Genomic DNA, 26435 nt, shown 5'->3' on the forward strand with positions numbered 1-26435 from the left:
CTAAAATGTTGTCACATCCTCAGGAATGTAGCTGCAACCTTAGCCAGAGCCAGGAAATGCACCTCCTGCACCAGCAAAGCCCTTGGGCTGGACAAAATTGTTGGCCATTTGGTGTCGGTCATTGCACTAGATCCATTACACAGGTTTTCTGGCAGGAATCCCAGCTTTGGAGGAAAGATGTTTAAATCCTGTAAATAAATGACTGAAGCACCATAGCAGTTGACTGTGTTAAGCCTGTATCCAAAATTGCTTTGTTAGGCTCTATTATATTGCTCATTATCTTACTGTGAGGAAGATTAAGCTTACATCTGCCTCGGGTGACAAGGCATCCCATTGTCATGGGATTTTCCACATTTTAGGCCTGTGTCACAGGCTTCTAATAAACCCTCAGAGAACATCTTTTGTATTTGTGTGCATCCAGGTGTCAGACCGACACAGTGTTTGTCTCCTTTAAAGTCAGTGACACACTCAGGACTGTGTACATTTGTCTGTTCTCTGCCAGAGGTGAAATTTATTCATGGAACATTCAAGCTAGAGAAGGCACCGCAGAGCTAGTCCAATCCAATCTCGGCATTTTTCATTTGAGAAAATGGAGTTCCCAAGATTTTCATTGAATGACCCCAGATGATACAGATAGAGGCAGAGGTGATATTAGGACCTGGGTCCCCTGACTTCCTTCTCTTGTCCTCCCTCCTCCCCATGCAGCATTGATTCAAACTCCCTGACTCACTTCCCTTTCCCAGACACATGCCCCTCTCGCTCTTTCCTCCCCTGGGTTGTGCTGCTCAGCCCTACTGCACGGGAAGCCACCACTGTGCTTCCTCATCTGAGATCCAGGAATGGACCCCTAGTCTGTATCTCTCTCTCCTCTCCTTTTCCCTTTGTCTTACGTGACAGTAACATTATCCATGTATAGCTGGTCCTCTGTTCAGTACCTTCCCCCTCAGACAAGAAGTTGATAAAGAATAGAGTTGCATGGTATGCAGTCTGGGGACCAAAAAGTTAGGACAACCAGTGATGTGCAAATGAAGCTGTACAGTTGTAGTTTCCAGGCACAACACGGTTAGAAGACAGTCCCCAGAGACCTTAGCATGAGTGCTCAATTAAACATGGGGGCCAGAGAACAAGGAGATGGAATTAATACACGTGAGGTTGCTTCATCCCGATCAGTGTCGGAAATATTCTGGGGACAGCTGGGGCCTACTGAGACAAGCTAATAATTTAGTGCTCCTTCATCCCGCTTGCTTAAAATATTTCTTCAGCCTTTATTTAGCGGAGGCAAGAAAAAATTAATTTTTTATTCATAAAAATACTTTACCTCTTATTTTTCTTAAAGTAAGGAATTTAGGAGATTTACTTAAAGTCACATGCCTTATTTTACATATATGGATTGTCTTTCATTTAATAGTGTTCTGCCACTTCTAGATGCATAACATTATTCTATACCAGTGCTGTCCAACAGAAATATAATGCAAGACACATATGCGATTTTGAATGTTCTAGTAGTCACATTAAATAGTATAAATAAACAGGTGAAATTAACTTTAGTAATATATTTTATTTAGCTCAATGTATGTAAAATGGTATCATTTTGACATTGTCATCGACATGAAAATATTAAGATATTTTGCATTCTTTTTGTTGTACTAAGTCTTTGAAATCCACTGTGTATTTTACACTTACTCCCTATCTCTATTCCAAATAGCCACACTCCAGGTGATCACCAGGCACATGTAGCTACTGGCAAGCATGTTGACCAAGGCAGTGCAATGCTCATCAAGGCTAAGAGTAACTTGCAGGATGTAATAACAATATTTTAAAAATTTATTTTTCTGGCCTTTATGTTTGTACCTCATTTCCATTTTTTTAAGTTCTTTATTTCATTTTCTTTTGCTTTTTTTCTGAATCACATGAGCAAATGAAAGGAATTTAAATAATAATATAGCTAATTCCATCTTGCTGGGCATTTACCACAGTCACTGTTCAGGTTACAAATCTCCGCTAACTGCCGTTGCAAGCTTCAGCTAGCTGTTCCCCGCTGGATGGCCAAGCCAAATCAGACATATGCACATACTGGCCACAGACTTCCTCAGCAACAAGCCAGGAGGATTGTGGATTTTTAGTCATTTCCAATGGAGGTTGCTGTCTTCATACATTTTCAAAGTTAGGTGAAGAGTTTGCTGAGGAGACGTGAATTAATGGATGCTACATTTTTAAAGTTTTTTTTAATTTAAATGGAACCTCAAGCACCTCCCTCACTAGTGCACCCCTTGAAGCAGCTCTGGGAGACAGGCAGAGGAAAGTACTGGAGGTTAGAAGTACTGGAGGTTGAGCCACAACTCCTTGGTCATCTAGAGCAGTGGTTGGCAAACTCTGTAAAGGTGCAGGGAGTCAATATTTTAAGCTTTGTCGGCCATAAGGTCTCAGCAGCAACTATTCAGTGCTGCTTTTATAGTGTAAAAGCAGCCATAGGCAATATGCAAACAAATGGGTTTGGCCAGAGTCAGTGAAAAATTAATCAATCGTCCGTCTGAGAAAGAAATGAACATTTTTTTTTTCGAGCTGACCTGAGGATTATAGCTCAGGAGACAGTCTTTCAGAGAGTTCTGAGAATGGTTCCAAAGAGGTAAGGGGCAGGGGTTGGGCGGGGCTTGGTGAGCCAGTATATATGTGGTTTTGATGAAGGGGTACACGCGTTCAAGCACACATCTTGGTAGAAGGTTACTGCTATTCACAAGGAACAGATACCTTAGTTAATGGTTTTAGTGCTTTTCTAAGTATGGGAAGATGCAAGAAACTGGGCTCATAAAATTTTCTCCTGAAAGTATCTCACTATCTGAGGGCCGTCTCTGCCAGTTTTCCCCAAATGCCTCATCCTGTTCTTCACCCTGAGTTCCTTTCAAGGTACTGTAGGTCAGCGACTACAGGGGCTAATGGCCTGATTCTTGTAGAACTGGTTGGTCGGCAACATTCTTTATTTTACAGTCCCCTCTCTTTGGGTCTTAATTTCGACCAAGTTTTGGGAGGTGTTTCGTGACCAATTTATCCCACGGTGCGAGGAATGCTTATTCCCAGGTCAGGCGAGCATTTCGTTGATAGGCCACTTAATGTGTTATTGCTGGACTAGGTCCTGTTAATAGTAGCCAACAGCCTCTGGACTGCCTGTTTTACTAGTCTGTTGTGGTCCAGGAAATGGTTTCCTCTTGTTGCTTCTTCCCATATCTAGAGTTACAGTATTGCAGTGATTGATCTTCTAGAACTGTATATTGAGTCAGTCGTTTCGAGTCGCTAAGTCATTATTGTTTTCATCTGAGGCTCAGTCACACATTTGGTAATACAAGAAACAATAATCCTGTAAAATAGGCAGAATACAACTACTCTAACTAGTAATAGTAATACGGTCATAAGTAAATATTTAAGCTGAGAACTTAATTAGGTGTAGCCCATAGCTCCCCAGGTCATGTGACCCAGTCTGTTCTACACCAACTGCTGTCTTTAAGGGAAATGATGTATTGGCTCTGTACATGAGGTTCAACAAAGATGTCTGTACGTACAAGGCAAGTGATGGCTCATCATGACCCCTTACAGGATTGAGAAAGGAATGTTATCTTCTAAGGAGTTATATGGCTGTTACCAGAAAAAGGAAGATGGCTCTTTATGGTGGAGCAGGTATTTCTGCCGTTGCGGGGGTCTGGTTAATGCATAATTCAGATGCACAATGAACACTAGAGGGGAGAGAGGAGGACCAAATGGGCAGGGAAAATTTTTATGTTTAAATTTTTCTCGTCTTGCCTTAAAATAGGAATGTTATTTCATCATCAGGTCCCAATAATATTTTATTCATGAGCACAAATTTGAATTTTATTTAATTTCATTTAATTTTCATGCATCATGTGTCTTTTGATTTTTTGTCAGTTATTTAAAATGTATAAAACATTCTTAGCTCTCAGACTGTGCAAAAATAAGTGGGAGCCGGATGTGAACCATGAGCCATAGTTTGCTGCCTCCTGCCCTGGACCCTTGTTGAAATGGGCTTAGAGCAAAAATCCTGGCAGAAAAGTTAATTGTTTTGGCCCTGACTTCTGCCCAGATTTCTTGGTTTTTTCCAAAGAAATCAAATTTTCTTGTCTTCTTCAAAATCCTTTCTGTGCTCTGTTCTCTTCTGACTACACAAGGGACCCATCCGCTTTCAAGTTTTATTCTCTTTCCTCATATTTTCTGCACACCTAGTAAAATTTCAACTTCCCATATGCCAGTGACACATCCTCCCATTTTTGTGTTCAAAACCAATAAACTCCCTCTTTTAGTATCACCATTTCCAGTAGTAACTATTCTATATCATATTATTATTTTATTTATCACTAAGATTAAAACTCCCAGGGGCAATGATTTTCTTCATTGTCAGGCATGTTTTATTTCGTGGGTAATGCAACATGCATTTACTTCACGGTATAAATAACAATAATGCATCAATTTGCAACAATGAGAAAACATAAATGTGAGCTATGCGGATTATATCATTTGTTACAAAAATACTTTTTTAATCTTGATATTTTTAAACATCATAATAAAATGATTTCATTCAGAAGAGGGCAGAGATAGGACTCCTTTTCAACGTGCTGAATTTCTTTCTTTAAAGGAATGAGTTTTGGAAAACAACAAACATTCTAGCCAGAGATGTTGAGATGAAAAACAGCAGTCCATTGTCATGTCAGCAAAACTATCAAATGTGTTTATGTATTCGAACACTCCTGGATTAATTATTTTCTAAAATATTTTGTTCTGCTTTAAAACCATGAGGATTAATAAGTCTTTTAGATGCATCAACCCCGAAGCAAGTACTGCAACATTGGCTTGTAGCGCTGTCCAAAATAACTTTTTGCAGTGATGGCTTTGTTCTCTGTGCTTTCCAATTCTTTGTGGATTTTGAGCACTGAAAGTGTGGCAAGTACAACTGAGGAACTGATTTTTAAATTGTATTTACCTTTAACTGATTTAAGTTTAAAGTTATATTTAAATAAAGTGTTTTTTATTTTTTAATTGTTTTTATAAATGCATTTATTTATTTTTGGCTGCATTGGGGCTTCGTTGCTGCGTGCGGTCTTTCTCTAGTTGCGGCGAGCGGGGGCTAGTCTTTGTTGCAGTACACAGGCTTCTCATTACGGTGGCTTCTCTTGTTGCAGAGCATGGGCTCTAGGCGTGCGGGCTTCAGTAGTTGCGGCACATGGGCTTCGGTAGTTGTGGTATGTGGGCTTCAGTAGTTGTGGCTCACGGGCTCTAGAGCGTAGGCTCAGTAGTTGTGGCACACTGGCTTAGTTGCTGTGTGGCATGTGGGATCTTCCTGGCTCAGGGCTCGAACCCGTGACCCCTGCACTGATAGGCGGATTCTTATCCGCTGCACCACCAGGGAAGCCCAATAAAGTGTTTTTTTAATGAAACTTCTAACTTCAAAAATTGAGGATAAGTTATTATGCAGTGTATTCCCCCACCCGTTTTTATCTCTGAAGTGCATATTCTGGAATACAGTGATTTATATAAAATTAACAAAAAAGAAGACTGATTTTTTTTTTTTATTTGCAGTACACGGGCCTCTCACTGCTGTGGCCTCTCCCGTTACGGAGCACAGGCTCCGGACGCACAGGCGCAGCGGCCATGGCTCACGGGCCCAGCCGCTCCATGGCATGTGGGATCTTCCCCGATCGGGGCACAAACCCGTGTCCCCTGCATCGGCAGGCGGACTCTCAACCACTGCGCCACCAGGGAAGCCCAAGACTGATTTTTTTAATGCTATTATTAAAACAGCTAATTTTAACTGACACCTCAAGGACTATCTTAAAAATATTAAGCTATTATAATTTGTTATGATTCTTCTTCCTTGGGTAAAATTACACAGATCCTGGCTTAATTTCCCATGAATTTTGGTCAAATGAAACTAAACTAATGAACAAAACAAACAAATACCAAATAAAAAGCAGTGTTTCCTAAGAATCCGAAGGACCTTTTTCTATATCAGCCAGGCTGCTGCTAAGGTCCTTTAAGCAAATCAGAGCAAAGACTGCTGATGTGAAAGACTGTGAAAATCGAATAGCTCTTCCCTTGTTTTAGAATGAGTATGGCCTAGGAGAGAGGGGGAAAGAAAAGTATGGGGTTAATTTGTAACAACACATTCTGTGGTGTGCATGTGTCATATTTACATTTTAACTTCTTTGTGAGTTTTATTGTCCTTAGGGTTTAAACAGTATATGATCAAAATCACATTATGTAGTAAAGAGTGTGTGAGTAGGTGGATAGTTACGTGGGTGTAAATCCCTATACAATCCATGTAGAAGATAAACGATAGCTATTCAAGTTTGGACAAATGAATTCCACCAATTCGCTTTACTTGTCTAATGCCTGTGGGTGCCGTTATAGGGCTTGTTGCCTAACTTTAGGGGAGGTTCGAATCAAGGTGAACAGTCAAAAAATATTTTCCATGAACTATGTGTATTATTAAGGATTATTTTACCATGAAGTTAGTTGCTTTTACTGCAAACTAAGAAATTAATGAACAAGAATACGGCCTGTGAACACCAAGGTTTATTTAAAAACCAGTATGGGTTTAGTGTGGTAATAAGGGCAGAGTTCTCCAAGGGCTGCAAACCTGTTTATTGTACATCAAACTTTACTGACTTTGAAGTCTCCCTAGAAATGTTCACTTACCTCATCATGTATTATGCATTTCAGATCTTCAGCAATAATAACAAAATTCAGGTCTGGTAATGGAGTGGTTATGCAGTGAAACTAATATACACTGTGATTTGATACAGGAGACTTCACTGTTACTTTCACTTAAAACTAGAAGCAGTATAGGAAATATAGATCTTTAAACATTGTAAGTAATAGCCACATACTTTAAAAAGAAAATCCACCTACTTGTAAAGTAAAATCCCAAGGGTTATGCCATTGGGAGGGTGACTGTCCTAAAAATGAATTGTAATTGGTCACTTTAAAATTGTATATGGATTTATAATTTTAAAATGTCTGGTGGCATATAACCATAATGTATATTTTTGTTTTATATTCTTTATTCTTTTATTAAATTTCCAGAGGGAAAGAAAATAAATGACCTCCTAGTGAGACATATTTTACCATGAGACCACTTGTAAAAAATAATTGAGTTTTGTGCCTGAGAATATCTTTCCTAAGTTCTGGTTCTCTAGTAGCTTTAGTTTATTGAGATAGAAAAATATTCAGGGTGAAATGAGGTCTCCAAATATTTCATACCAAATGTATTTTATCCAAAGGAAGGTAATGTTCTACACGACTTATGTAATTGGTAGTACTGAATTTTGGAAGTTTAAAAAACTTCCAAGAGAGTAGTTTTTAAGATGCCTTCAGAATGCACTGTTACTTAGCTTTTTTCAAGGTGGATGAGTATTGGCAGTGAAGGTTTATACTTAGTCATACAGTGGATGACTTGAATCAACTAAAAAGGCAGTAGATTTATGGATAGTATATAGGGGAATGGCCTGAACAAAAGTAGTTACTAGATATGTCATCACTGAACTAATTGAATGTTCCTGCGAGTGCTGTAGTTAATGTAAATCTAGTCTTGTCTCTAGCTCCAGAATCCGTGACATCATTATAGCTGACAAGAAAATATGTCAAGATTTGAGTCTTCTACGTGTGTTCCTTAATCCTCTTGACTTACCAGATCCTACCCTTTCATACTCCTGTGTTCTCCAAATCACATTTCATCAGAGCAGCTGCCAGGCAAGACCTGTTCTTGCTGTTCTAGTGAGCTTGGGCATTCACACTTAGACTAAAACAAAAAGAAGAGTTAGAAATGTGACATGTGAGAACATAAGTACTTTGAAGAGAGCCCTGCTTTTATTTGTCAGCTTTGCCTTATCTCTTCTGTGTCCTATTAGCAAAAGATTGATTGGTTTGTGTGATTGTTCATTTAACAAACGTTATACCATGTAAAGGAAGGTGGTCGGGGTATGCAAATATATAAATTCAGTTGTGGCTGTGTGTGTGTGATGTGTGGTTGTGTGTGTGTGTGTGTGTGTGTGTGCGTTCAAGCTTTTTTGGAGAGGTAAGGGAGGAAGATACAAGTTGAAAGAGAAGAGTAAAGTAGAGAAAGAAAGCAATAACTGACAGGATCTGATGAAGTAGCACAGATAATACATGCCACAGAATTTATTAGAAAGAATAATTATTTCCATCCAGAGGGATCAGGCAGTCTTCTCTGAGGAGACGGCACTTTCATTACCCAAAACATGAAGGATGGAGATGGGTTTTATATGTGTCAATTAGGAAGAGAGATAGTTTATTGAGGGAAAAGAAGACATTTTAATGGCAGAGTAGACGATGACCGGGAAACAGAAGGAAGAAAAGTCAAGGGGTGTAACAAGAACAATGAAGTCACCATTTTCACCAAAATGGAGTTTTGTAATTAGAAAGATGTGAAGAATGGTAGATAAGGCCAAATTGTTGCAAGCTATTTTTTCAAAAGGCAGGCTAAAGAATTTGGAGAAAATTGCGAATCAGTCCTATGACTTAAGCAAGAAAATGAAACAACGAGTGGCAATTTTGGAAGTTGAATTTGGTAGTTGCAAGGGCAATAGGACTTTATCATCCCACATATTTTCAAAGTTATGAAGAAATTGTAGTAAGATCCAATCAGTAACTAAAGGAATTTATTTCAGGAAATGCTGTGAAAGAAAGTGGACTTTCTTTTGTACTCATATCAGTCTGTTTTCTCAAAGTCATATATTAAAGGGAAAGGGAGAGAAAATAGTACAGTGGTTAAGAGCATGTGCTTCTAAACTTCACTTATTGGGTTCAAATCCTGGTTCAGTTACCTCTTATTGGCTGTGTGACCTTAGGCAAGTCACTCAGCCTCTCTGTGTCAGTTTTTCATGTGTAAAATGGGGACAAGAGCAGTACCTACATCATAGAGTTGTTATTACTAAATGTTGAGATATCAGAAACACTTAGAATAGGGCTTCCTTGGTGGCGCAGTGGTTGAGAGTCCGCCTGCAGATGCGGGGGACACGGGTTCGTGCCCCGGTCCAGGAGGATCCCACATGCCGCGGAGCGGCTGGGCCCGTGGGCCATGGCTGCTGAGCCTGCGCGTCCGGAGCCAGTGCTCCGCAACGGGAGAGGCCACAGCAGTGAGAGGCCCGCGTACCGCCAAAAAAAAAAAAAAAAAAAAAAAAACCACTTAGAATAAAGCTGGACACATTGTTAAGTACTGCACAAATATTCTGTTTCTGTAGAAGAAGTGTACATGTGTACTTATTTAAAATAGTCATTTTCTTATTAAAAAGCAGTACATATTCATTGCAGAAAAATTAAAAATGCAACTAAGAAAAGGCAATCTGTTACCCAGATATTGCAACTGTTAAACTTTTGGTACAGCGTACATTTTTCCATATCACTAAATATTTATCTACAGCACTTTTTAAATGGCTGCAGAGTATTTCACTGGATGGATGTCCCATAATTTTCAACCCATACCCTGTTGGTGAGCATGTAAGCTATTTTCAATGTTTTGCATCTATCTGTATATGAGGCTATGGCAAACATTCTTATAGTTGAATATACGTACACATCATTGTCACCTTAAGATAAACTATTAGAAGTAGAATTTGTGGTCTAAGTGTAAGAATGTGTTTATATTTGGATAGGTACTGCAAAAACTCTGCTCCATTCACTCCCAACCCCAACCCTCGGGGATATTCCAACATACTTGCTTACCAGCAGTGTATGAGAAGGGCCAATTCCCTGAACTATTGTTATTGTATGATACCACCATTTACTAATATAAGGCAAAATTTTTTAAATCGTTGCCAAATCAATCGATTTGAAGCTCACTGTGTGAATTTTGTTCCTGTAGTTCCTAGTGAAGGTAAACAGTTTAATAGATTTATAGGTACTGTATAGCACAGGGAACTCTGCTAAATGGGAAAAGAATTTGCAAAAGAATAGAAAAAATAGACTTATACATCAGTTATAGTTCTTTCACGAATTGTCTGTTTCTGATCCTTCTTTTTTTTTTTCATTTGAGCATTGGTCTTTTTCCTATTGGTCTATGACAGTGGTTTTATCTTAAGAGTGTCTGTGAAATTATATAAGATGTACTGTTTTTGGTTTTGATTTTTCTTTTGCTTATTTGAATTTTTATGTTAGAAAGTTTTATATTATAAATTGAAGTTGATCTCTTTATGATTTTTAAATAAAAATTATAGCATTTACATCAAAAGTAAAAGAACATTTTTAAATGAATAACAAATCTACCAAAATATATAAGTTACTTATTGCAGTTATATGAAGATCATTTAATCATGACTTTGGATTAATCAAAATCTAACAATTTATTCAATAAGCAATCTAATTTATCTTGTAGTCTCATATAATAGAGTCATGAATTAACAAATATCAAATAGTAGTTCTTTTGTTTTCAAAATATGTTTATATTTGAAATATATTGAAATACATCTCATTTATATTGTTTTATATTAAAGTTGACATCTAAATATGTATCTCATTAGTGATAATGTGAATTAATGGTATAGACTGTTCTCACAAAAATGAAAACTTTTGAAAAGTGTGAATTTTAATACTCCATTTATCAAGTAATATGTTAGATTTGGAAAGATAGCAGAACATATGTTTTGGGAGGGAAGAGAAAAGGAAAGAGTAGAATTTGGAGTCAGGAAAACCCAAATGTTTAAAGCCAAGTTTTTTCACTTACTAGTAAACTTAGGAATATTATTTATAGTTTTGAGCCTAATTTCCTCATGTGTTAATTGAAAGGAATGAATTCTTTTTGTTTTGGTTTATTTTTTTGCGCTACGCAGGCCTCTCACTGTTGTGGCCTCTCCCGTTGCGGAGCACAGGCTCCGGACGCGCAGGCTGAGTGGCCATGGCTCACGGGCCCAGCCGCTCCGCGGCATGTGGGATCTTCCCGGACCGGGGCACGAACCCGTGTCCCCTGCATCGGCAGGCGGACTCTCAACCACTGCGCCACCAGGGAAGCCCAGGAATGAATACTTTTAAGGCTTTAAAAATATTTTCATGAAATCTTTTAAATTGAAGGAAAAGAAATGCATAAATAAGAAGTGCACAAATAATAACAATAGAAGGTGATGGATTTTTTAATAAGCTTTCATACCCATGCTCCTAGCACCCAGATCAAGAATTCGAACATTACCCTAGGAGTCTCCCTCATGTTTCTTCCCAGTTATTAACCCTTTCCCAGCTACCACCCTCACTCAAGGATAAGTACTTTCCTGATTTCTAACACCTCTATTAGTTTTGCCTGTCTTTGAAATTAATATAAATGGAATCATACAGTACCTGTATATGCTCTTATGTTTGAATTCTGTTCATCATTATTTCTGTGAGATTCTTCTGTGCTACTGCAGGTACTGTAGTCTGTTTTCTTATTCTCTTTATAGTGTCCCATTGTGTGAATATACCACAGTTTATCCATTCTACTGTTGGTAGTTATTTGGGTTGTGTCTAGTATGAGGCTATTATGAATAATGCTGTTATGATGTACATGTCCTTTACTGCGTGTTTGTGCATTTTTCTTTAGGATATACTTGAAATAGAATGGCTGGGTCATAAGTTATGTGTGTGTTTGGCTTTGGAAATACCACCAGTTTTCCAATGTAGTTTACCAGTTCACTCTCACCAGCAGTGTATGAGAGTTCCAGTTGTTCCACATCCTCATCAAGAATATGTACTTTCATTCTTTTTCCTTTTATCCATTCCAGTGGATGTGAACTGGTACCTCATTGTGGTTTTTTTTTTTATCTTTTTTTTTTTTTTTGCGGTATGCGGGCCTCTCACTGTTGTGGCCTCTCCCGTTGTGGAGCACAGGCTCCGGACGCACAGACTCTGGACACACAGGCTCAGTGGCCATGGCTCACGGGCCCAGCCGCCCCGCGGCATGTGGGATCCTCCCGGACCGGGGCACAAACCCGTGTCCTCTGCATCGGCAGGCAGACTCCCAACCACTGCACCACCAGGGAAGCCCTCATTGCATTTTCATTTGTGAGCATCTGATAATTAGAGCCATTTTTATATCCACATATGTGAAGTTCTTGTGCAAATCTTTTGGCCACTGGAGGGGGGGAAATAGTCACCTGTCTTTTTCTCATAGACGTCAGAGTTCTTCGAATACAGCTTCTTTGTCAGATAGATGCATTGTGAATATCTTCTTCCAGCTTAGGCCTTGCTTTTTTCTCCTAATGATATCTCTTGATGAATGAAGTTCAATATATCAATCTTTTCCTTTATGGCTAGTGCTTTTTATATCTTATTTAAGAAATAATCACTTACCCTAAAATCATCAAGGTATTTTCCCATGTTTTCTTTCAGAAACTTTTATTGTTTACCTTTTACATTGAGGTCTACAGCAATCTAGAATTAATTATTTTGTGTACGGTATAGAGTAGGAGTCAAGATTCTATCCAATTAACCTGGAACCATTTATTGAAAAGATCGTCCACAATCCACTTAACTAAAGTGGGCACCGTTGTCATAAATGAAGTAAATATATGTAGTCTATTTGTTCTCACAGCCATACCACACATAATTAACTATAATAAATATTGATATCTGCTTGTAAACATGCTTACACTTTGTTATTTTTCAAAATTGCCTTGGATATTTTTGGCCCTTTGCATTTCCATATAAATCTTAGAGTTGGCATGTCAATTTTTATTAAAAACTAGCTGCTGCAATTTTGTTAAGGGTTGCATTGAATTTACGCACTATTTGAAGAGAACTGATATTCTTACAGTATTGGAACTTTTAATCGGTTCCTTCAGTTGGCTCCTTCCAGTAAAGGAACAAGGTGTATTCCTCTTTTTGCTTAGGTTTTCCTTAATCTCTCAGTAATGTTTGTAGTTTTTAGGGTAGATGGCTTGCTTTTTGGTATGAATTACCAAATTACTCCCTACAAATGTAAGACTTTATCCTAAAATGTAAGAGTGCTTACTCTCCAGAATTTTGACAAATAACCTTTTTAAAAAGCCAGTATAATAGACAAGTGATGGTATATCATTGCTGTTTTAATTTGCATGTGATTGATTACTTAGTGGTTGGACTTTTCTCTTGTTTATTGGTGGTTTGCATTTTTTGCCAAATTCCTGTGCATATTCTTTATCCAATTTCCCAGTAGATTTTCCATCTCCATTCTTTGAAAAATCTTTTTATATGTAATAATACTACCCTTTGTTTGATAAATGCTGCAAATATTCCCAGTTATTTGTTTTTAGTTCTGCTGCCTTAATTTCTAGATGAACAATACAAATGTTATAATTAATAGTTTATCCCCATTCCTATCACTTCTAAAGGGCTTCCCCACACCAATATTTCATTCTAGTTCTGCTCTTATTAATTTTTTTACACTTAACACTTTAATTTCTCTAGAATATTTTTGGTGTAAGATATGAAGTCAGTATTTAGTATCTGTTTATTTCTGAAACAGTCAACTCTATTTATCTTAATACTAAAACTTATACACATTTGAAATTAAAATTGAAATATTGAAAGTAAAGGAAACCTAATCTTGTGTGAAATTAGGTCAAGATTTGGTTAGATACTAAATTAACACATAAGGGAACTGAATGTGTTTGTTTTCTTTCACCACAGGGCACATTTTGTATGAAGAGCATGGCTTTTTAATACTTAAAAAGATTATTAGCAAAAATGACACATTTTACTAGTAAAGTGTTTCTGTCCGTATTTTGATAAGAATATGAAGTAGTAAATTTCTTTAAAACACATAGAAACTGACACAAAACGTACTCTTATTTTACATCATAAGTTATTTGTATCTGTTATCTTTTCCATGAACTATGTAGAAAAAGCCATCAGTTCCTGAAGACTGTTTTGAAGGACGGAGAGGGAGCACAGAAATTATGTGCTAGAAGATCTCATATTACACCCTATCATTAACTAAGTGATGTTGTCCTGGGAAAATAATCAGAAGATTTTTGACTGATGGCTTTAGACATGTTATATCCTATTAATCATGATTTATTATTAAAATATATGAAGTATAATTTCTCACTACTACGTTTTGGTGAGAAGAGAAGCTAGTAGTTTTCCTTTGTAAATTAACTTATATCTTTGCAAAGTTAATACATTTATATTTTTCAAAAATTAAAAAATATAGTGAAAAATCCCCCACCCCATCTACCATCTGCCCTACCATCCCCAAACCTTGATTTTAGTTCCAGAAATATACCTACAAGGTGAATTCCTAGAAGTAAAAGTTCTGGGTCAAAGGTTATATGCATTTGATAGATATTGCCAAATTGCCATCCCATTGGCTGTATATAGGAGTCTGAGTTTTCCACAGCCTTGTCAGCATAGTGTGTTTTTAGACTTGGATTTTGTTATCAGTACAATAGTTGAAAGTTTTAGATCTCTCATTGCGGCCAAAGCATAACTTCTTTTTGTATGTTTAAAATCCATTTGTGTGTTTTTTTTTTTTTTCAACTGCCCTTAAATTTTGTCCTATTTTCTTTTTGGTTGTTGGCCTTATTCATATTAATTTGCAGATGCTCTCTTATGGGTTAGGAAAATTAATACGTTATCTGAGATATCTGTCACGAATATTTTCTTTCATAATTGTCATTTGTCCTTTAACTTTGCTTTTAGTTTTCTTTACCATGCATAAGTTTCTGATTTTTATATAGTCCAATTTACTAATATTTTTGCTTTTTAATTAAAGCTGTTTAACCTGAGGATAAAATTACATTTTTTTTATGTCGTTGACTACTCTGGACATGTATTGCTTCTTACATTGAGAAAAAAAGAAATCAATCCTGAATCTGGAAATTGTTTTTCTTTCATTCAACAGATACTTATTGAAGACCTATCATGTGTAGGAACCTAGTTCATCCAGAAATTAAATGTAAATAACAAACTAAATAGTATAAAGTAAATGCTATGATAGTGGGAAACACAAGGTCTGTGAGGCTGTATCTAATGTAGGTATCATAACTAAGCTGAAAACTACTTGTGCCCCACGATCTCGTTATAAGTGGTCATTTAATTATTCCAGATGTTAGTTAAATCTCACCCATTGTACTGTTTTCTGTCGGGGGTTGTTCTGTCTCTATAACCAGGAAGGGATGGGTTAGGAGGATAAGAAGGAAACCAACAAGCTTCGCTAAAAGTTATCCAGGGCTTCCCTGGTGGCGCAGTGGTTGAGAGTCCGCCTGCCGATGCAGGGGACACGGGTTCATGCCCCGGTCCGGGAAGACCCCACATGCCGTGGAGCGGCTGGGCCCGTGAGCCATGGCCGCTGAGCCTGCGCATCCAGAGACTGTGCTCTGCAACAGGAGAGGCCACAACAGTGAGAGGCCCGCGTACCACACACACAAAAAAAAGTTATCCAGATTTCTGCACTTACATATAAAGCCTAAATGAAACGTGATTTTTTGGTGATATTTGGTGATCAGGTATAAAAATGAGTTTGCAACTCGATTTTAGAGATTTTAGGAATGTATGATGGCTATTATTTCCAGTAGCTTCAGAATCTAGAGGCTCTTAGATGCTGTACATTGAAGCAATAAAATGCTTTTCACGTTTACTTGTGAGTAGAAAATGATCCAATAAAAATAAACTGTTTAGTTCCCTCCTTATAAATGCTGAAAAAGATAAGTTATGGGCACTATTAGATTATATATTATATGCATGGAATTACATTTGTGATATCAGCTATAACACACTCACATACGCATATTGGATTGGCCAAAAATCCGTCTTACGGAAAAACCCAAACGAACTTTTTGGCCAGCCCAATACATGTATAAATATAGTTCAGCGCTGTAGATGTCCTTATGGGTTAGAACTCATGAAATTCAAATAGGCCTTCATCTAATAGTATGTTTACTTGGCTTTATAGCAGGATACAAGTGAGACAAAGCAGATACAGTATCATGATTCATTATTCATGGGCAGACGTTCCATGCTACCCACACACATTGCTTCTTTTGACTCCTTATCCACACAGGGAAGAGCTGCCAGGGGTGAAAACCAGAGTTTGTGCAGGTCACTTTAAATTGAAGCCACAGCCTCTATTTCCCTTCTGTCTTTTACTCCATTTTAGTCATATAGGCCCAAGGTCCTAATATCAACTCACAGCTTCTCCAATCCAGGCATAGTTCTATACAGCAAGCAAGCCAGACCCAGCATTTCCCATTCATCTTGAAGTTAGTAACTTAAAGTTAGTGTCCCAAGGAAACATTGTTGTGGGAACCTAAGGTCGATCCCAGGCTGGCCTGCATCAGCCCAGGCTAGATGTTAACCCTTTACTCATGCATTTGCATGCATTTTACAAAATATATACAAATGTACTCACAATATATTTCAAAATACATGTTGTCCACATATAATAAGAGCTTATATAATGTTCTTTCCCCTATAAATTAATTGATTGGTTATTTTGTCCACTAATGTATCTCCTTTTCACCCTACAACTCTTGGGTCCAAATAAAGAATATAATGCTCACTAGTTAGCTCTTTTAGAAGTTTCTGAAACGATTGGTCCAAAGTATGGGGCATTGTTTAGATGATGTGCTACTATATTAGTATGCTTATCTAGTTTACTTTTAAATTTTTTTCTATTATTACTCATAATATCATGATAGTATATACTAGATGCATATTGTAACATTTATGTTCATATTACAATGTAATATTATATTTATATTATTAGTACAGTATAATTAATAATATAAAGAGTTGTCGTTGCAAGTTCACACTCTTTATTCCTGCGTACCTGTTTTAGCCCTTGATAATCTGAAGAAAAAGGCTTTACTCTCTTGTCTCTCTGCATACACTTGAGTTGGAGCAATAACCAACATTGAATGATTTTATTATCATTCACTATCATGCAGAATATTGCTGTAAACTATTTACATGGATTACTTTATTTAATCCTTACTATGACTCTATGAAGCAGGTACTGTCATTGTCCTCATTCTATAAGAGAAGGCATTGGGAGTTAAAGAAAACTTGGCTACAGTGTTAACAAAAGGGATGGAACCTTTTTTTTTTTTTGGCCGCGGGGCATGAGGGATCTTACTTCCTAGACCAGGGATCGAACCTATGTCCCCTGCAGTGGAAGCACAGAGTCCTAACCACTGGACTGCCAGGGTATTCCAGAACCCCAATTTAAAACCAAGCAGCGTAACTCTAGACCTCACAATGTTGAACAACATACCACACTGCTTCCCAAGTTATTTATGGTTTTCAACCAGGGATAAAATTATAGAAGGTTATAAAATTGGGATAACAGTATCTGTATGATAGAGTTGTTGGGCAGATGAATGAAGACAGTAAATGTGAAACTTTCAAACACGGTTGCATGGCACATAGTAAGCCCTTAATAAAAATCACTTATAATCATTCCATGATAGTTTACTCTAATTCAGATGTTATTTTTACTTTTCATTCCAATCATCTGATTCTGTTTTATTTGGTTATACTAGAGCTCGCAAACTACAGATCCCAAAAATGCTTACCTCACCAGTCTTCTTTGTACATAAAAGAATTTCCTTGTACAATTTTCCTTAATATAAAAGAAAGTTAGAAACAAGTATAAAGGCAGAGAGTCTGGCATATAATACACAAGACACCATTATGTTTAATGAATGAGTGGGTAAGTGAAGAATACACTTCGTTACTTTTGTCGGTCGGAGTTGGGTGTGCATTTGTGTGGGTGTGTGTTTTGTATTTCAATAAAAGGCTTATTGCCTTCAAAGTATAGAATTTTGGAAAGACTGTTAATCAATTATTTATAATACATGAATTAAATCCTAATGTGTAACACATGTATGTAATCAATATCATGCTGTTAAAATACCAAATTACATAAATTTCTATAACATTTCATAACAAATAGCTTTTGAAAACAATTCTTTTTCCTTTTTTTTTTAAATCATGAGACTCTTTTACTTTGTTTTTCCCTATAGGTTTCTAGAGTATTACCTGAGAAACAAGGAGAAATTGAGGCTCACATAAAAGACCTTGGACAGCTTGAAGAGCAATTAAATCATCTGCTTCTGTGGCTGTCTCCTATTAGGAGTCAGTTGGAAATTTACAACCAACCAAATCAAACAGGACCATTTGACATTAAGGTAAAGACTTTTTGCTCTAAATATTATTTTTCAAGAGTGGAAATATCACTGAAATAAATTTCTCATTTGTTATCATCATCACCGTCATCGTTGTTATAACGCTAATAATAATAATTATTATTACTTGAGTAACATTTTTTGTTTTTTCTTCTGGCATTTACTAGCAATGATGTTTCATTAAACTCATATCACCAGAATGTCTTCATTATACTTGTTACTACGATCCATTTTCCATCCCTACTTGAATTGTACTTAATATGTTTGTAGACTCCTTATCTAAAACTGAAGTCATTTTGGAGACTAAGTGCCTACAAAGTGAAGTATAGACTCCTTAGTAGACTTTATAAAACCCTGTCAGACTGACTCCAGTTTACCTTGGTATCCTCTTATTCTGCCAACAATCTCCTCTTGTATTCTGGATACAACAAATTTTATAGTATCTTTATATGCATGTGGTTTCATGCCATGTCTGTGTTCTTGATCTTCTCTCTTCTTTAAATGACTTCTGTCTCATTTTTTGGCATGATGAATTTTCCTCCATCCTTTAAGACTGAATTCAATGTCATTGCTTCTTCAAAGCCTTCTTACATACCCCTAGTAGAGTGAAAAACCCTTTTAGGATTGCTTATAAACCTCTGTATCCATCTCCTATAGTCTTTGTACATTGATTGACACTTAAATTTTAGAGACCTGAGTACCTCATCCCACTGTTCTTTGAATGCAGAGGACATCTTCTTACTTATCTCCCTGTCCCACTCATTTCTGAACACCCCCATCCCAGGGCTCAGTGTATGGTGGGTACTTGTTAGCATTTTTAAATCAATGAGTACAGATGTTAATGAGGCACCCAGAATGGTAATGAGATGCTATAGGTAAGCTTAGGGCTCCAGACAAGCATGCCAGTTGGGCACCACCATCTCCTCCTCTTAGTGTCCCTGTACACATTGATTGTTCCTATCTTTTCTCCCTTCCCAGGAGCCCATTTCAAGGATTTGCCCCAATATAATTCCCTATTTTTTTGCATCTCCTATGGGCCAACAACATTAAGTGGCCAATCACATAAACCAGTTCAATTGAAAGCACAGCCTATTAATTAATGTAATGATGGGTAACTTCAGACTAAATAAGTTAAAAAATATCTTTGAGAAAAGTTTTTTCTTTTAATTCAATGACCCAAATTATTCAATTTATTTGCTTTCCAGGACTATAACAACCTAATGGTTTTATCACTACCTAGTTGGTGTTTTGCTAGGAGATAAGGATAAAAGCAAGTGTGAGGATCTTTTAGAGAAGAGTTAATGAACATTTAGGAAGGATGTACTTGAGTGAGGAAAGGAAAGAGATACAGAAAGGTTTGCCACACCTAAAATGGCTTATATTTGCCAAGTGCACTGCACTACTTTTACCTTACTTCTTCTTGACATGTTTACATCTCCCATTCTGATAGCTACCCACCAGAGCTGATGATAAGTCACAAGTAGACATCATTTCACCAGCTCAAAACCCAGGCTACTCAACCAGTGGCATGGTCTTGGGTTCAGTTTGACAGTTAAATTCAAGTCACAATAGGTTTTTAACCAGAACAAATTTAGTTAACTTTAAGAAAGTATACAGGACAAATGAAAACATAGCCAGTGCAGTGATGACAGAGTGGAGGTCTTGACACCAAGGTGCAGCTTCTGATGGACCCGTCACCCTGCATTTGAGTCATGTGTGGTCACAGGGGCAAGACTGGGTGAGTGCAAAGCACATCATCATGCAGGGAAGCCATCAGTTCTGGTATCCTTTCAGTTTTTCCACCTAACTAGCACCTAGTGTCCTCAGAGGTATTTGACTAGCACCCCTTCTCCAGTGCAACTGCATCTCATCAATACTGATTTTTCATTACTCAATAAATAATCTCAACAAGGAAGGACAGTTACTTGGTCCAATGAACAATAACTTCAGCCAGATTCTCAATTATCTTGGATCGAGTATATTCTTAAATATCCCTTGACTTAGTGTGACAAGGGGAAAGGCCATAAACTCTTTACTCCCAACCAGAAATAGTTTTTTGGAACTCAAATATAAAAGCACTCAGATTTAAATACAATCTTCAGTTAGAATGTGCTTCTTCACTAAAATAATGAAAAATATATTCAGTGTGAGCTTACTCTCTACATGGAATATATTTAAGAGAAAAGATAACAAAATCCTCTGATACAAATGGGTGTTGTTGACTCAACCAAAGTAACTTTAGTCCCAATGTGTGTACCCCAGAATAGTGCTCAAATATTAAAAACTTTCATTGAGCCTTTGTCCACGGCCCATATGTTCCTGCCAAATGGGTCCCTGCAGTTTAGCATGAAAGCTACTCTCAGCTGTGTTAATCACTTTCCTTTATTAAAGCTCCAAGACACCACTCTCACTGCTGTGTCTAGTTTCAGGAGTCATGATATTTGCCCTCCTGCAGCTCAGTCTAAATCACTGAGGGGAGAGGCAGCTGCTTTTTCCCTGGCAGTAAAACTCCTTGGCTTCAGTCCTCTGTGCATATCCTGAGTTTTTCATCTCTGGAGTGTAGATTTCAAAAATATTCCTTTAGCCTTTTTCTTCTGCTTGTGGCTGTATCCAACAACCCATAAAATCATATACACAATGACTCAAAAAATTCTTCCTATAATTCTCAGACCCCTAACTTGTAATCAGGAAATAGTGACCTGTGTGAATAATTTACTAACCTACCCAGTTCTTTATCCTTCTTTGTCTAGCTTCTATCTATATTCACTGTCTAATGAATTATTTATTAAGATTGCACAGAGTTCTTCTGCTAAAAGATATGCGGTTTTAATCTGTACAGCCTTCTATAGCCCTCTGCTTAGAGATTAAACTTTTTTTTCAGTTAAAGAAATATGGGAAAATGGACTTGACTTAACTTCAAACTACTGGAAACCAAAAAGTTTGTATACAGCTTTGAGGACATGCCCATTTTTTAACACAGAGAGAGAAACACCTTTAAAAAAAATCTTAGGAATGAGTTAATGCAAAGAAAGTAGATGCACAAGCAGCCTCTATTTCCTAAATTTAAAGAAATTGTCCTTATCTGGCCATGGTGGCCATGGCTTCCTCTGAAAAAAACGGCCTAAGGCCTTGCCATCCAGGTGATTTGTTTTCTCTAGTCACTCTGAGCACCTGTTAGAAAAATATGTAATATCCTCTGTGAGCCTCGGTTTTGCCGGCTTGGTACTTCATGCTTATTGATGAAATGCAGCTAGCTGTGTAATGAAACCCAAATAAAAAAAGCCTTAAGGGCTCTGCTCTAATACATTGTTTATTCTGGAGGGAAAACTGACTGCACATCGCTTGGCTTGTGCAATTTACTCCCGAAATATTCTTATTCAGGAAATCCTGCAAATAGCAATATTCATCTTGAAAATCACCTCACAGAACCCTTAGCAAGCTGAGAAACATAATCAATGAGATAGTGATGTAGAGGGTGAAAATTAGGCATAATCACAGCCCTTTCCCATCAGTCAGCCCACTAGAAGGCATGCCTTTGAATTTTGATTTTCAAATGTACTCTCAACTTAGACACCAAATATGTTGATTTTAGATTAAAGAAATGATAATTGAATGCTAAGAACCAGGAACCAGTTAAATTTTCTATGAAGGGTCTTATGCTTTTAATCTTTAATGAATGCTTTCAGTAACGACCTGGAGATACACTACTTACCTGACGTGAAACTGCCTAACGACTGCTTTCCAAACTTTTTTAAAATTTATTTATTTATTTATTTTGGCTGTGCTATGTGGCATGCGGGATCTTTGTTCCCTGACCAGGGATCAAACACGTGCCCCTTGTATTGGAAGTGCAGTCTTAACCACTGGACCGCCAGGGAAGGCCCCCAAACCTTTTATTTAAATATGAGGTGGGGAGGGGGCACATAATTTTATGTTGTCTGACTGACTATATTATGCTCATATTGATGACAAGGAGGGTTTTTTCCTCCCCTCAGGAATGACTTTCCACCTGTGGTCCATTAAAAAGCATGACAGTGTTGTACTGACTCTTCCTTACCATGTAAGACACTTAATTGTCTATGATGTCAAATCCACGCTGAAAAGTACCAAAGGACACAACTGTAGTGACTGAATGTTAAAGTATCTGAACACCAAAATCCTTCTCTGCATGTGTTCAGATTGCTGTGAGTGTTGTCAAAGAAAAATTGCATGGGACAACTTAATACGCAAGTAAGACTTTATTCAAGACTATTGCAATAGGGGAGAGAGATTGAACTCAACTCCATTGAAAGAAAAGGCAAGAAAGATTTTAAGCGTTGGGATGAGCTAGGGGAGAAGTAGAGAAGTACTAGAGGACATTAACAGGGAGGTTGGTTCTTGTGATTAGGCCATCTGTGTTTGCTAGCTGTCACTTATTGAAGGTAAACTACCGTCTTCCCACAGAGACTAGGAGATAGGGTACTATCCTTCTGGATGTTTACATTTCAAAAAGATGGCTCCCAGGTCCTTGAAAAGGCTATTCCTGGGTTGTAAAAGATTTACATCTCAAAAGGGCAGAGAAGGAATTTATAATAGAAAGTTTTCTAAAGTCAATGTGCTAAGAAAAGAGATGTCAGTCCTATAATCAGGAAGAAACCTATCTAAATTTTTTAAGCTAAAGGGGAATGTTACAGCCATCTTTGTCAGTCCCTTTTTTGTTCAAGGGAAACTAGGTTTCTGATTGAACAACTTAGGAAAGCTACTCCATGTAGTTCATTTTCGAAGCTTTCTGTTGTTGAAAGAGTAGCTGAACTGAGTCTGAGACTTGGGTGTAGAGGATATTTGCTGGATGGTGTGAGCAATCAGGTATTTAATGAGGGAGCTTTTTATGCAGGTAAGAAGAAGAAAGATTAATTGTTAGAGCAGACTGTAAAACCAAGTTTCTGAAGCCAGAGGGTAGCCACTTAAGAAAATTCCTAGATGTTGTGCTGGAGGCATTTTTAGATAATGGAGTGAGGATGCCAGTGGAGTGAGGATGGCAGTGGAGATGGATTTCTGGGTTTGCAGCTTGAATGTTTTTGGTGATAGCACAGACATCAGAGAGGTTTCAGTAAGATTGTCCACAGTCATGGCTATTTCCTGGGGCAGAGCATGAAAGATGTGGGAGTTCTGGTGAACTTCCTGAGTAGCCCACACAGCAGCAGCTCCAGGCATGAAGATTGTCCATACATAATCTACTGTGCTGATGAGTCTTTTGAAGTATATTTCAAGTTATTCAGCTTCAGCTCTCAGGGCTTCTTTAGAGCCTGGGGGAAAAAGTTTAGCTCCAAGACAATGTAGACTCTCAATAAGGATCTGGACAGTCAGCTTTTAGTTCTCAGTCATGCCAAGACAGGAGAGTGGGAGAAAGATTGGAAACATTAATTTGGAGAGCTGTGGCCAGATATTGAAGGAAATGAGAATAATTGAAAATCTGGTAATAACTGTAAGACAGCAGGATCCAGTCCAATTTACGGGTAGGTAACAAAATCATGTACTCTACAAAGAAAAGTAAAATAGCTCAAAGGCAATGAACAGGGCCAGAATCGGATAACCCACAAAGGTATGCTATAGTTTTCTATTGAAACATAAAAATTTCCATACAGTAACCTCCCATTTGATCAAAGATACTCAAAGTAAGGTTATTCTTGTTTACAAAATAAGGCTGAGCTCTTTATTTACATAGATGCAGCAGGGATAATCATTTACCACATAGGCCTTTTAAAGTTTGTTTTGCTGAAAATTTTCATAAGGAATTTCAGTTTTGACTTTTAAAAGCCTCATGAGATTAAGAAGCGAAGCCAAGAACTTGAAATCACATTTTACCTGCCATGCCTATAGATTTGGTTGAATTCTTCTATTCTTGAAGTCCTTAAAATATCCTAAGTTTTCCTGGGCCTGCCAGGAAGTGACCTTCCTTACTCACCTGTAAGGCTGGGCATCCTGTAAGCCACGTACTAGGCCAGTTTTCCCAAGAGGGCTTTGTAAAAGGCCTTCCACAAAATTAACTATGGTTTTCTAAAACTGTCTGGTCATATCTGATTCTATGACACCATTCTTAAATATGACATTCCAGTCAAAGCCTTGGTTATATAATCAGTTTTCTCAATTATGTCCTGTTACATAAAGGACAGATTCTTATTGAACCTATGCAAATAAATATATTACCATGAAAATAAGAATACTTGATAAGAGTTTGAGTTCTGGAAGGATCAGGCAGGGAGAAAAGATAAATGTTTCATTTCTCTCCACAGAAATGTAATCTACTAAATTATTATGAGTTATAGATAGGATAAGTAAAAAGAAAAAGGAGTTCTTAATGTTAAGAAAACGGAACATTAAAGCATCAACCATATTCCCAAAAGAACCCTAATCAAATCATCCTTCATCAGTTCATTCAGTTCTATGTAATTGATTCTTGTTTTACTTGATCTCGGGTTAGCAGTTTCCTAAAACCCATTAGCTTCTCCACTAGAGTTCTGGAAATCCTGAGTCAGTCCAGTGGTATGGTCACAAAGTTATTTAAACAAAGCTCTCAGAAGCCTGTGCCCTAGAGTACCTGGTGTAGTCGTTTCCAAGAGTTTAGGAGATAGTCCCTTTTTCTTGAAGATAAGCATTCTGGCCTGTAACTGACAAGAAGCGCTTTCAGGGAAGCCTCCGAATAAAACAACAGATATCTGTAAATGACAGAAGGCTTCAAATAATCATGGTTAAAGATCTGATGAAAGTTCATTTGACAAGGAAATGTTATTTTTGTGGCACACACCATTTTAATGTAATAACTGAAGTTGCTACTGATAACATTATACTGTCATTGTCTAATATTAGGCAGAGCAGCACCAGGTTATACCATGAACAGCAAGGGCATTAACACATTTCTAGGAACTTCATATAAGTACTGTAATATTTATATTAATAACATTTGATCCATAACCTAGGGATACATTACATGCAACTCAACATATCACATAAACCTAATTATTCTTAATCTAGTTTTGGAAGGTGAGAGAACAAATCCTTTGAGATTTTCAAGGCAGCTTGAGATCAAGATTTCATTTAGGATTTGATTTGTGGACGGCAAAATGTCAAAGGTTGTCAAATACGTGAAAAGGTTTGAATACTTGGTGAAGTAGGATCATGGGTCACCAAAACGATGCTTGACTACCTATTTAACCAAAGTGACAATAAAAGATTTCAGAAATAAATATAGGAGGTGATATGATTGTACAAGACTTTGGCTCTTTCAAAAGCGCGATGCCTCGATTCTCTTAAATAATCAAGGACGTGATAAAATCTACACAAAGCACAGGGAATTATTCTCATAAGACAGAGAATCATTGCTGCCTAGGTGGAGTACTCAAAAGGTAAAGAAAAACCTTTTACGATCTCTTATTAGGAACAGACCAATAATCCAAGGAAACTTTGTCATTTTAATAAAGAGAAGATTAAATTCTAGTTTTGCATTAGTATACTGTTGATACTAAAAATCATCTTTTAAAAGCTTTAAAGATATATCCATCCAATCATAGCCAGCTTTGACCACATAACATAAAATTCCTTTTCCACAAAACTACAACCTTCTGTGTCTGTTCAGATTTTGTCCTACATTTTCTTCTCTTTTCCCTTCTGGAACAAGCAGTCATTTTACCTTAGGACAACATTACTCCCTTCTTGCTTAACAAAAACACATGCTACGTAGCTGGCATACAATGTATACAAAGTTGTTTATCTTGGACGTTGTTGTTGCTAGAGATTTTATTTATGTATACTGATTAATAGCTTTTAACCATTAGTAAATTTTATTTTACAGAGAAAACCAGGAAGCAAATAAATTTGAACTGTCACATGCTAGCATTTTGTAGCAGACTAGCAAATGTTATGAAAATAAAATTAGGTTACCTGCTCAATAGGAGGGCTAAAACTTCCCACCAGTAATTGTGGGAGGAGATGTTTTAAGATTTCCTTTGGACTTAATATGTAATCTTGTGGGAGCTGTGGACTAAAATTTGGGCGAGTGACTGAAGTTATGCCAAGGGGCTACCTGGGGTGTCTGCAGGGCCAATCTGAGTGTATAAAATATCTAGTTTGTCTCTAAGTAGACTTTTCAGCTTCAGGTAGTTACTTCTGGGGTTCCTATATCCCTTGAGAGCGGCCTGTGGGGGCGGGGAGCATAAAGCTTAAGTGACTAAAAGGAGTTGGGGAGGTGGAGTGGCGAGTGAAAAGCCTGACAGGGGTGCACAGAGGGATGGACAATTAAAGGGAGCC

The 26435-nt window shown here is 37.4% G+C and overlaps 1 protein-coding gene across 1 annotated transcript in view; it reads left to right on the forward strand.

The window, feature by feature from the left end:
- DMD (dystrophin) overlaps window positions 1–26435 on the forward strand; it is a 2243521-nt gene that overhangs the window by 1443645 nt on the left and 773441 nt on the right. The window contains exon 48 of the mRNA XM_060293058.2: window positions 17991–18155. Within this exon, the coding sequence (XP_060149041.1) occupies window positions 17991–18155 (165 nt within the window). The remainder of the gene's footprint in view (window positions 1–17990; window positions 18156–26435) is intronic.

This window comes from Globicephala melas, chromosome X, assembly GCF_963455315.2.
Source record: "Globicephala melas chromosome X, mGloMel1.2, whole genome shotgun sequence".
NCBI classification, from domain to species: Eukaryota; Metazoa; Chordata; class Mammalia; order Artiodactyla; family Delphinidae; genus Globicephala; species Globicephala melas.